At 45.5% G+C, this 12,977-nt stretch overlaps 1 protein-coding gene across 2 annotated transcripts; it reads left to right on the plus strand.

Moving 5' to 3' along the window:
* Nucleotides 1-310: 310 nt before the first annotated feature.
* LOC135237995 (calcium/calmodulin-dependent protein kinase type 1D-like) lies at nucleotides 311-12,735 on the plus strand. 2 transcript variants are annotated; one of them, XM_064305602.1, is made up of 13 exons: nucleotides 311-480; nucleotides 3,754-3,868; nucleotides 5,004-5,129; nucleotides 5,827-5,901; nucleotides 6,553-6,691; nucleotides 7,277-7,400; nucleotides 7,794-7,869; nucleotides 8,706-8,818; nucleotides 8,948-9,026; nucleotides 9,292-9,379; nucleotides 9,693-10,036; nucleotides 10,868-10,978; nucleotides 11,239-12,735. In XM_064305602.1, the coding sequence occupies exons 2-12, from the start codon at nucleotides 3,783-3,785 to the stop codon at nucleotides 10,938-10,940; spliced, it is 1,323 nt and encodes a 440-aa protein (XP_064161672.1). In that variant the 5' UTR covers nucleotides 311-480; nucleotides 3,754-3,782; the 3' UTR covers nucleotides 10,941-10,978; nucleotides 11,239-12,735. The 2 variants fall into 2 exon arrangements, with proteins under 2 accessions (XP_064161672.1, XP_064161671.1); XM_064305601.1 differs by lacking the exon at nucleotides 311-480 and adding an exon at nucleotides 667-1,082.
* The last annotated feature ends 242 nt before the right edge of the window (nucleotides 12,736-12,977 follow it).

Below are 12,977 nucleotides of genomic sequence, written 5' to 3' on the forward strand. Positions count from 1 at the left end.
TTAACACAATGTTAATTAAAATTCTTGCTTGATTATGTTACCACAATATAAAGCAATTAATTGGAAAAGAAAAACGTTTTATACTTTTTGGTGGTAGCCCTTAAAAGGTTTTTCATACCACCTGCAACAAACGCAAACTTTATGGGAAATATGGACAAGTGGTGTCCATTTGATCTGTTGAAGGGCTAAATAGGCAGGCATAAACTACTAACTGAAATTCAGAAAAAACTACCATTTTAAAAATGGCTTGGGTACCGGTAGTCTAGACCAACGTAGTTCGTTCGAGCACTGTGTAAGATGTACTTCCTGTCCTTAAGTGTCTGAGCGGAGCTTCAATACACTTGATGAGCTGCATGTTGTTCTGTTAGTAGATATAAGCTCCGCCCTGATACGCTGCTTCCCATTCCTAAAAACTGATTGACGCTTTTGACAAGTAGACTTTTGGAGATACCTTACCCCGTGCTCCTGTCTTAACAAAGGGTGAGAATATTTTGTTCGTTTTCACATATATATTTGTAAATTCTGTTCAGTGATTGCAACTTTGCATGCATAAAGCAAGAACATTCACAGTGTTTGTATTCTGTTTATTTATTGTTATTTATTGATTTGTCATTTCTGTAGGCTTGCAGGTTATAGGCTATTGCAGAATGATACCTGAACTGATTGTATACATTAAACGCTTGATTTTTTTTCTAATTGTTTTGAAAGTAAAGAAAACGTAACGTTAAGACATTGCGGTTACAACTTTCCGGGATATATTTTATTTCCACCACATACATGATTGCTGTTGCAATAATTACATCTTGAGTAAGTGTTGACATTGCTATTCGCGTACTTTGCATAGATACCTGCATGGGCTAAGATGTCCGTGAAGATAGTGCGTATGGTTCTGGTTCTGGATGTTTATCAGTCATGCGCGATGCCCGCTCAGTAGCGTTTCCCCCAGCAGCTGGTGGAAATCATTCATGCCAACGCAATGACGCTTGGAAAGATTTAGGCAATTCATTTGTAAGCAGTAATATCATGACAGACCGTAGAAAGCGTTAGAGATATGGGAACAGACAAGATGGGAACGGATACAGGTACTGTTATCATTTTGTCGTTGCTTTTACTGTTACGAATGTGCATAAGCGTAACGTTCCTGGCAGTATTGATATTGGTTCCGCATGCTGTGTTAAAATGAGATTAAACAGATAGCCTTTGGATAGTATTTGCTTTTCCCATATTTGGACTTATTTTCCGTTTGTTAAATGACAGATGAGTCAGGAATATAGCATATCTTTTATTTAGAATATAGATAATTCCCCTTAACTCATTTGCAATCGTTAAGTTTTTCCATTTTCTCTCATAGAATAATAAACATTTCAAGTGCCACGACTAAATTTTATTCCAATTACTGTGGCCTATGATTGTGAATTAATTTCGTAGGTGTAATGCGAGACAGAGTGTAATATAGATGGCTAATGAAAAATATTAATTTCCTCTACTTTTAACAGAATGTATAATGTATTTTTTTCTAGTGTTGCTATTAATGGGAAATTTTATCACAAATATGACGCTAAAGGGTCGTGCATTGGAGATACAATTATATGGAGGAAATATCTAGCAGTTTGTTGATCTTAAGACACTTAACCCTATTTGTGTGGGGCAGGATAATTAGTTGGCAATTCATATGCAGCCTTTCCTTACGTAAGGACAGATATGCGTAGGGAGAAAAGACAATATTTCTGAATGTCACAGTCAGAGTTAGGGGACATGGTGCATCATAACAAAACCCTGCAATAAGTCTGTAGACTTTCTGCCCTATGGTGAGTTAGTATGATTTCATTAAAGACAGCTGAGAATTTTGAAGCTGGGAATTTATTTTTTGAAAAATGTCAATAAGCATTTGAATGAGCTGTGGGGAAGATGGGGAAGAAAGCTTTTCTCATACAAGAAGGCTTTCCACAAAAGGCAAGACAATGAAAGGATATAACAAGGCAGGTATAGCAGAACAAACTGAACAAAAACAGGTAAAATAGGTCATATAGTGAAAGTAGCGCGTGGATAAAAGAAAAATGAGAGCAGGGCTGACAGGGCACCTAGTCTTTCAAAGGAGTCCCCCTCTGTGATGGGCCAGGGAGTACCCCGCTGACTCACGCTTCCTGGGTGACGCTGGAGCGAACTGTACGCCGCATCACGGCAGCCACAGTTCAGCTCCGGCGCAAGCGCCCGTCTGCCCGGGGTCTCGTACCGCCGCTGAATGACGGAGTGTAGCACAGTGGGTAAGGAACTGGGCTTGTAACCGAAAGGTCGCAGGTTCGATTCCCGGGTGGGACACTGCCGTTGTACCCTTGAGCAAGGTACTTAACCTGAATTGCTACAGTATATATCCAGCTGTATAAATGGGTACAATGTAAAATGCTATGTAAAAGTTGTGTAAGTCGCTCTGGCTAAGAGCGTCTGCTAAATGCCTGTAATGTAATGTAATGAATAATTCCGTCCGAACAGCGCTTCTCAAAGGAGCGCCTCCTCGCGTGGCTTTTTAAAGAAGTGGCCCGTTCTTGAGGTGGGCGAAGGAAGGGCGAGGCAGGATGTAAACATGTAGTCGCCGCGGGCCTTAAGGTGGGGATTGAGGTCACCTGTGCCCCGGCTGCTGCCCAAGACTCCTGGCGCACAGGGACAGACGGAAGGGCACTGTTCTCAGCAAAAGGGGGGGGGGGGTGTTAGAATGTACATTCATAAATGATTCAGCTGGTTATCTGTGGTGCAGTGAAGGAGGGGTTCTTAGTCACAAGAGGGGAAAAAAAGTTTTGTTGAAGACAAAAGACCAGCTGCAGTTTGCCCTTTGTATCTTCAATCATGCGTCACTTTTTGAGAAAAGCCCTTATTTTTTTGGGGTTGTTTTTAGGCCTGAAATTTTCGCAGGTTTAAACAGAATGCAGAATCCTACATGCATTTGTTCTCCATAGCATGCTGTGCTATGGACATTCACTAGGACATACAATAGGACATTCATTTGTCATTTACCTGATCCGCTATTAGTGCTGCTGTGGCGATACAACCGCTAAATCTTTAGCACGTTGCCACATTGAGATTAGCTGTTCTGTGCTGGCTGTGTGCTCGCGGTATGACCTAAGAGGTGTTACCGGGATCCAGTCCAGCAGACAGCGACCTGGCTGGGCTGTGTCTGCGAGGCAACCTTGACCCACACTGGCGATTATGGAGATAACCGTGACCTCAGCCTAATAGTCTGTTCCCGCTGACTTCTCCCTGGCGAGCCAGACGCTGTCCTGAAGGAAATCCCCTTCTGGTAAAGATGGAATAAGTCGTCTGAAATCTCGCTGCTATAGAATACATCGCAGATTTTGCAAGATTGTCCAGAAGTGTTATTGGTGGCACTGTGGATTTACAACACAGTTAATCCACAGTGCCACCAATAACACTTCTGGACAATCTTGCAAAATATGCGATATATTCTAAAGCAGCGAGATTTCAGACGACTTATTCCATCTTTACAAGAAAGGGAGCCTCCAGACTGTTCTAAAGATGGAGATACTGCTTCTTTTTTTTTAAGGAAAACCAAATAAATTTTTCAGGGACTCAGATAAATGTTACTAGGCTGTGTGAGGAAATCACTGTCAGTGATCAGGCTTTTTTGATTCTCTCTGAAAACCAGTATTCTTTGTTACTTTTTGATCCTGTCACATTTTATTGTAGAATACTTAACAGAATGAATTTGATCTTTTTTCCCCTATTTGTTTATCCCGGTAGACATCCCCGCTGAAATTAACGTGGGCATCATGGGTCGCAAGGAAGAACGCAGCCCCTGGAAGAAGAGCACGGACGACATCCGCGACGTGTTTGACTTCATGGAAGCGCTGGGATCGTAAGTTCTTCACCTGCTGCTGTTACGCGCTTATTTTCGTTAGCTGGTTCGCGGCGGGTGGCTCAAATCGGCTCTGCCTCTGTTCGGACGTGAGGCCGAGGTGGAGAATTGCCAGAACATTTACGGGGTTGAGCTGCATTGTGTGAGAGGTGTTCAGACCACTACCTCCGATTCACAAACCACCTGAGTGAAATGACAAGCTGTTCACATTACTTCCTGCCTCAGGTGGAAGAGCTCTTCAAAGATACGGTTTCCAGAGCAAAATGTCCTAATCATGTAGGTTTTTTTTAAATCAGAGTTCCCCCCTAGTTTCATCACATTACCCATGGAACAGGGCCTTATTCAGCATGTCTATGGAAAACCTGACACTTCACACATTATTTAAAGTAACAAAATAATTTGAAGATTCTCTGAAGCTTCAAAGACTTGTACGTATATATACGTTTTAGGAGCTTCAGATGATGTGTGGTGTAATAGCCTTATAGTCTCGCATTATGGTGTGTATTTGCCACACGTGAAATTGATTATTTTCAGGTATTGATGACACACATCCAGTATGACATACATTTTGACCGGCTTATCAAGGTTGCCACCACGCTCAGTTGCCAAAAGTCTGAGACTTCCTGAGGGCACCGTTGGTACTGTCTGTTGCATAAAAGGGATTTGAGCCCTAATCCACTTGCTATGGCAGCTGTACCCAGGCACTGTCCAAGATAGAACATCAGTAGCGCAATGGCAAAGGACATCAAATTAATCTCCGCTTGGAAATGCTGAAGCTGCAACCTCCCTCCCCTCTCACACACACACACACACACACACATACATGCACGCACACACACATGCATGCACACATTTTAGCATCTTTAACAGTGATCAAGGTGGCATCATATACAAGCAACACAGATGTGTTGCCGGTGTAAAATTACGGTATAAATTGCCGGTATAAAATATACGCTCCTCTGGCAAGGTGAACTATCAAGTTCATGCCAGGGTTGCAGGTTTGAAGCTGATGAGGAAAACAATGCTTTACCTCTTTGGGGAAAGTGCCATACTTAGGCTGCACTGGCACCTCAGCTCATGCTGTTGAAAGGATTTAGCGGCTAACCCCGAGGTTCTGTCCCGTCTGGCTGTGCAGAGGGGCCTTCTCGGAGGTGTTCATGGTGAAGGAGAAGAAGACGGGGAGGCTCTTTGCGCTGAAGTGCGTGAAGAAGAAGCAGCTGAAGGAGAACAACCTGGAGAACGAGATCGCCGTGCTGCGGCGGTGAGAGGCCGCTTGTGGCCGTGCCAGGTTTTCGCTCCTGTGTCGCAGAATGCAGTCGGTGTGCAGATTTGCATATGGTGTGCAGAGAAAGAGGGGGATGGACTGCATTTATATAGCGCTTTTATCCAAAGCGCTTTACAATGCCTCTCATTCGCCAGAGCAGTTAGCGGTTGGGGGTTAGGTGTCTTGCTCAAGAACACTTCGACATGCCCAGGGCGGGGTTTGAACCGGCAACCCTCCGACTGCCAGACAATCGGTCTTACCTCCTGAGCTATGTCGCCCCATATATCTAGGATCTAGTGCATGGATAAAAAGTGAAAGTTGAATATTTTCTCTGGTAATAAGGGGTCAAGGATCTTTAACTCATGTCCTGGAAGGCCGCTGTGTTTGCTGGTTTTCGATGTGGCCCCGCACTTAAGTGCTTAATTTAAGTAATTGATCGGCTAGAGAGGATTCACACATTTGTTTCCGAGGCCTAGTTTGGCTGCAGATTGAAAGGAAATCACAAAAACCAGCAGAGATTTTTGTCTTCACTGACAATTACCAGGGAATCAAATAAACAATGAACAAATAAATTGACGCGTTCCTTTATTAGGATGTAAGAATATTTATCGGAAGGTGAATCTGAGAATTAGAACTACTGTGTCAGATTGAGCATTATTGCGATTGGTGCTTAATCTCGTTATCTCTGTTCTAGGATTAACCACGATAATGTGGTGCGGCTGGAGGACTTCTATGAGAGCGAGACTCATTACTACCTCGTCATGCAGCTGTGAGTGCCGAGTCCCTGGTTATCCATTAATCTGTACGCTTTTTCATCCAATCATAATGTAGTTAGTTTCACATCGGTGAAGGCTAGGCTTCAGGCTGATTTGGTTGCTAGGCAGAGGGGTGCATTTATGACAGGAAAAAATGCAGATACACGCTCGCTCTCTCGCTCTCTCTGTCTGCCATTATTCCTCTCTTGTTCTCTATTCTCTTTCATTCTCTGTTTTCACCTCTCTGTCTCTTCCTCTCTCTCTTATTCTCACTCTTTCTTTCTGACTCACACTCTCTCTCCTCACAAGTTTTTGTCAGAATTGTCATTAAATGTTTATGGCCAGCTCTGATTTTGGAAGTGAATGTCTGTTTAATATGTTTCACTAGTTTGGATGCTCACCTGATTGCTGTCTCATACTGCACACCTAGCTTTGAGTAGTGAGTCAGTGTTTAACTCATAAGGCGATAAACAATTGTACAAAAGTGGTCAGTAGGTGTCAGTAATGAGTCAATAATGAGTGGTCAGCCCACTGCATTTCAGAGTGAAACATCACTGAAAGGATGAATGGAGAAGGTATTGATACTTCTGTAAGTCTGCAGGTTGTCAAGCTGGGTGCTCTCTTATCAGACGTGTGTCCCTCCTGTTTGTTTCTCTACCATGCAGCGTTTTGGGCGGTGAGTTGTTTGACCGCATCCTGGACCGAGGCGTGTACACGGAGAAGGACGCCAGCCAGGTGATTCAACAGGTGCTCCAGGCCGTCAACTACCTGCACCAGAACAGCATCGTGCACCGTGACCTCAAGGTATGCAGTCTGCTCCGAGCTGGGACCACTGGTTTTATTTCAGGCCCGTCTGTCCCAAGGATGTTGGTTCCAGTCCTAGAGGGCCACAGTGCCTCGTGTTTTTCATTCTCTCAACCGTTATTTATTTAGCTGGATTTTTTTGGTGTTACAATTGTAAATCAGTATCTAATTAAATCAATAGCATGGTTTATTTTGACCCAGTACAGTAGTGTAAATAAAAAAAGAATACCAAACTTTGACAACGGCACTAAAAGTTTCATTGCTTTAAACTTGGAACTGGTGCTGCAAAATGCGTGCAACAGCGAAGTATTCAGTCCTATTCAGAAACCTGCTGTCATGTGGTCTGCCCACACACTAAAATCTCAATGAGTCCTCATCCTGAAACTGTTTACAGTAAACACCTCAACCCCGTTCTGAGAGGATTTTAAATGAGCAGGGAAATCTGATGGATCATTGATTATACCAGATGATAACATCACAAGAGAAAATGCGTTTGTGAAGCCAGTGTTTTTATCCACGGATGTGCCTTTCAGTCAAGGCACTCGTATTTAAAGGTTGGGGGGTCGACTCTCTGTCCCTCCACAGCCAGAGAATCTGCTGTACTACAGCCAAGATGAGAATGCCAAAATTATGATCAGTGACTTTGGCCTTTCCAAGATGGACGACCTCTGTGCCATGTCCACAGCCTGTGGCACCCCAGGATACGTGGGTAAGGAGATGTTCAGGACTTTAAGGAAAACAGTCTTACTTCTAGCACTGACCCTGGATCACTTAAAACCTTTCCTCTCATTATAGCTGTGGTTGGAATAATAGTTGGCTGTTAAGATGCTGAATCAGTTGTTTTACTGTAAGAGATGAATGAGAGAATCACTACCTCTGGGAACAAATATTGCAGTTGTAACAACGTAACAGGTGCAATAGATCATAAGATTTTGCTTTGCGATTTTCTTTCATTTGTACGACTGTTTAAAACGCAATAATGTACTCCCTGTAATGCTAATTTGAATTCTGAAGCAAAAGCAAATGTTGTTACTCGACGAACACTAGAGGCGCAAGAAACAGGAAAGGGAAAAATTTAACGGGCCTGTTCCCAACTCCGCAGCCCCCGAAGTCCTGGCCCAGAAGCCGTACGGCAAAGCGGTGGACTGCTGGTCCATCGGAGTCATCACATACATCCTGTGAGTACTGCTCAGGAGACCGGGGCCGCTGGGCTTTATGGTGCGGCCGATCTGTTCGTGCGTTTCCATTGGTCCATCTCAGCAGTAGGTCAGCTCTGTCTGAGGGAAGCTGGGTGGGCTGCTGTCTGTCTACTGGTGCACAGAAACACATTTTTATTACAAGCTAAATCATCAGGTTTGTAAAATGTCACTTTTTATTTGCAAAGCGCTTGCCTCCTCTGGTGTATGCAGGATTTAAATATAAGGAAAATTAATCATCGTCTTTTTCCAACGTAACGTGCTAGTGAGCTGAGCAGACACAGTTGGAGGGGAACTGTGCAGATATATTAACAGAAATATGAGTGCCGTTGGCTGTTGTTGCCGATGAATGCGTAGATTGGAAACTGTGACCGCTGAGGATGTTCAGGTTGTCATCAGCACTGTCGAAACAGATGTACATTGAGATGCACCCTTCAAGGACGAATGCACAGAGAATCCATGCAGTGTTATAGAAACCTGTAACAAAAGGAGTGCCTTGAATATTGAACATTGCTACAGAAATTTAGCTCAAGATTTCAACATGGATGGATCCTGTGCTTGTTCTTCAATGGGAATTGAGATCCCAATTTAATAAAACAAATTGCATTGTTTGGGGTTTTCCTCTGTGCCCAGAGAATAACAAAATCAAGTTGTGTAAGCGGTCCCCACACCTCACTGCCATAAAATTCAATTGATTTGATCACTGATTCTTAATATGTGGAGCCAGATCCTGATTGGAATTTTGATCGACTTTTTAATGGCTCTATCTCTCTCTCTCTCCCCCTCCCTCCGTCCCTGTCTCTCTGTCTCCCTGCCAGGTTGTGTGGGTACCCCCCTTTCTATGAGGACACCGAGGCTGAGCTCTTCTCTAAGATCATGAAGGCGCAGTATGAGTTTGACTCGCCCTTCTGGGACAACATCTCGCAGTCTGGTGAGCCCCCCCGTCTCGCTGTCATGTGATCAGATGCCATCGCCACCCCGTATCGCATGACCTGGACAGGAGGGCGGCACAGTGGCATCTGATAGCGCTCACCCTCGGCCATGTTCTGTGCCCTTCCAGCCAAGGACTTCATCCGCAACATGATGCAGAAAAACCCCGACATGCGCTACACCACCAAGGAGGCCCTCAGGCACCCATGGTGAGTACAGCTTGGTAATGGGACGGGGCCATGTTGGGCCCCATGTTGGGCCCCATGGAAAAATCTCCTCTCCTCTTTTCTTCCTCAGAAAATCCTGTGTTTTTAATTTTTTTGAGGGCCCCTAGGAGTCAGGACTCCTAGAATCATCCTGACTCCCCTTATGGTGGCCCTGTTGATTGTCTAATCCGATTTTGGGCTTAATCCTTGTTTGTTAAAGACAACAAGAGTTCACGACTGCTGACAGTGCCCCCCCCGTCCTCTGCAGGATAATTGGGGATACGGCTCGGAGCCAGGACATCTACTATTCTGTCAGTGTGCAGATCCAGAAGAACTTTGCCAGGTCCAAGTGGAGAGTGAGTTCACATTACAACCACCATTTTAAATGTTCTCAAATATTTACAGGAAAATCAAAGCGGGCTTTCTTTGAAGAAGTGTCACTATTTCCCCCTGTTATTATCAATTCCTACATTAATTATCGATAGAATTGTCATTTTTTGTCAGTTTAATTGGAGCATTGGAATCAGTGTGAGAAAATGAAACCAAGGGAAAGGAGTATGAAAGAGTGACAGGAGCCCTCAAACATAGACATACCTGTTTATATTGCATGTACCTGGCATATACCTGTTTATATTGCATGTACCGGACATATACCTGTTTATATTGCAGCAAGCCTTCAATGCCACGGTGGCCATCAACCACATGAAGAAACTGAAGCTGGCGCACTCTGAGGCCTGCATCAAAACGAAGGAGGGGCCTGAGCCAGCCATCCACGTCACTGGCGCTCCCTCCCCTGGCCCCTCCCACGATGACCTCGTCCCCAAGCCCCTGGAGGAGAAAGGAAAACCGCAGGCGGGTCCCGCGGCTCTGTCGCCCGACTCCAGCGAGCCCAAGAGCCGGCATCACTCGGGGAGGGCCTGCGCTAGCAAGCCGGTGCACGCCAACACCGTGGCCGAGACGGGCAGGCACTCCAACCGCTTTGAGCCGGACTCCCGCGCCGCCACGGCGAAAAGGTACCATTTTATTCAACGTGCCAAGAGACCCCCGGGTGTGTCTAAATGTGTCGGACTTACCAGGTGATGCTCATCCTGTGAAATATTGTGACCCAGTCAAAAAGGTGAAGGGTTTTCTGAACTGGAAAAAATCTTGGTGAACACTGAATACCACAGGTGTCAAACTCCAGTCCTGGAGGGCTGCGGTGTCTGCTGGTTTTAAAGGTGTTTTTGGCAGCAGTGCTTCATTTAGGTCGTTGATTGGCTAAGGCATCCTCACACCTTGTTCTCAAGCTGTTAAATTGGCAGCTGATTGAAAGGAAACCACAAAAACCCCACAGGCACTGTAGCCCCCCTGGGATTCAGTTTGACACCCCTGCTGTACACAGTCCTGTTCACAGTCCTTCTCTGCAGGAATCATTGGCTTAGAAAATCAAAAACAAATACTTCAGTTTGGAACAAGCATATGCCCATTGATTACATTTCTTGAGTACCAGGAGCATCATGGCATCCTGTACAGAGTTGGGCAGTCCTAGTACCGGAGGGTCAGTGTGCATGCAGGTTTTTGTTTCCACCAATTACCCTGGCATATTAGCTAATTGGCTGTGTACACCAACACCGGTTCACTCGTAGGTTAGATCACAGTGAAGCAGAAAAAATTATAGCGACACAAGAACAGTCTTCATCTGTCATTCATGTGCTTGTCGGGAAATGTAGCTAAAATGTCAGATGGTGTAAATGTTAGGGCTAGTTAAGTAACTGAGACCAGAGGTTGGCATTAAGTCCAGGAACAGTAGAAGTGGTTCCACAGGCCCTCCACGCTCAGTGACCTCTGCCTTTGTTCTTTTGCAGCTGCGAGTCCATGGCCAAGTGTGGCAACAGGCACGTCCAGGCCCTGCAGACCGGGGTGTGCTCCGTCATGTGACCACCTCAGCTGCCTGCCATGCGGGGCATTTAGAGAAGGTAAAGCCTCCCCCCCCCCCCCCATGCTCCTCTTTCGCTGGCCTGCACATTATAACGTACGGCGCATAGCAACAGGACTGGAGGGAAAAGCTTGTCAGCTTTTTGGGATGCCGGACCTCACTCCTTTTCTCTGTGTGTCTGAGATTCAAGTCTCTCCCTCTTCCTCTCACACTTGCTCTGTTTGTTTCTGCCCTGGCTCTCTCTCTCACCTCTGTCTCGCTCCCTCTGTTCTGTTCCCGTCTGCCTGTCGGGTCTCTCAGGTCAGGCTGTCGCAACACCGGGAGCCGGAGTGACGTCTGTGCCGGCTGCCCGTGCCACCACCCTGTGCCACTCAGTCAGGGGCCGTTTCCATGGGGATGGAGTCTGTCCGCCGGCGAATGAATGCTGGGTCTGAACCCAGAGGGTTCCAGAGGAGTGCCAAGACGCACACACACAGACAGACAGACACACACACACACACACGCACACACAGACACACACACACACACACACACGCACACACACACACACACACACACGCACACACAGACACACGCACACACACACACACACACGCACACAGACACACACACACACACACACGCACACACAGACACACACACACACACACGCACACACACACACAGACAGACACACACACGCACACACAGACACACACACACACACGCACACACAGACACACACACACACACACACACACTGGCTCATGTATATGGAGTCGCACGCCCCTTTGTAGTTGGTAACACTGCAAAAGTGGTCTAGTGCCCTCTAGGGGTGCTTCCACTCCTGACTGTGTGTATTTGAAGACGACGGAACATTTTTATTTATTTATAATTGTTGCTATATTGAAGTTAAAGCTCTGTGACAAAGTCAGGGGCAGTAGATGAGATGTTAATATAGAATGATGTAGTAATGAGCTTCTCTGTGCGGTTCACTTCAAGTGCACATTCTTCATATTCCTCTGTTGACATTTTGTCTATGTTGTGGTACCCTTGGGTCAGTGAAGTGGATTTCCACACCAATTCTATGTTTCAGAATGAATTTTCACATAGGACCGTGGACCGACAGCAATGTATGCATTTTATTTATAATGAGTAGAGTGATGTATAACTTGCCTGCTGTCAAGCATTTTACACTGGCAGTTACCAGACAGTGAGAGCTATACATTCTTAAGCTATGAACTCTTATTAATAAGTGAATGCTAATATTACCCAATCTTCAGTCACTCTTTTAATGCTGCTAGAGCAGGGGGCGTGGTCAGAATGATTGACGTGCCCCCGCTGTTGCTTTCTGCAGGAGCTGTGCTGAGGTTTAGAGGTGTGCTGCATCTTAGCCTGACTGCTAAAGGCTCATGTTTCCTTGAAGCTGCCGCTAAGAGATTATGAACAGCGGCAGCAGCGCTCTGAGGAGCTGCTATGGCTGTTTCAGTGCCACCCCCTAGCTGTGCCGTGATACCCTGTGTTTGTATCAGACCTGGGTTTTGGATTTAAATACTTTTCTGTGCTCTGTTGATCTTGCCTGGTGTAATTGAGCCTGCCAATATGGCCAGAAGGCGAGTAGTATCTCATTGGTTCCAATACACCAGACAAGATCAGTAAAATGTGGAAAAGTATTTGAATCCAAAACAAATACGTATTTGACCCAGGTCTGGTAATATGAATTGTGTTCCTTTATTTATTTGTTTATTTCTTGCTCTGTATTACCAATAAAATAAAACACATAAATAAATAAAAAACAATAAAAACCTAGTGTGTGCAGCCCTGTACGCTTGTGGTCGTTTCCATTGACATATCCTGGGATTATGGGTATGGATATGGATGAGGAAAGCTGTTCTAGTTCTGCCTGCTTCACGCAGATGATCCTCTTTGGCATGCTCTAAAGCCTTTAAGTTGTGGGTCACGCGCCACGTGTCGGCTGGACAGGGACAGCCCAGCCAGGCAGATGTCCGGCGGGGATGTGGCAACCTGCTGCTATCCTTGGTTTAAATCTTAAAGTCGGT

This window comes from Anguilla rostrata, chromosome 13 (assembly GCF_018555375.3).
Source record: "Anguilla rostrata isolate EN2019 chromosome 13, ASM1855537v3, whole genome shotgun sequence".
Classification (NCBI taxonomy): domain Eukaryota; kingdom Metazoa; phylum Chordata; class Actinopteri; order Anguilliformes; family Anguillidae; genus Anguilla; species Anguilla rostrata.

Coding starts and splice junctions, on each gene's coding strand:
- LOC135237995 (XM_064305601.1), top strand. CDS start 1,052: ATGGGAACAGACAAGATGGGAACGGATACAG. Junction 3,869..5,003: donor TTCATGGAAGCGCTGGGATC/GTAAGTTCTTCA, acceptor CTGGCTGTGCAG/AGGGGCCTTCTCGGAGGTGT. Junction 7,870..8,705: donor GGAGTCATCACATACATCCT/GTGAGTACTGCT, acceptor TCTCCCTGCCAG/GTTGTGTGGGTACCCCCCTT.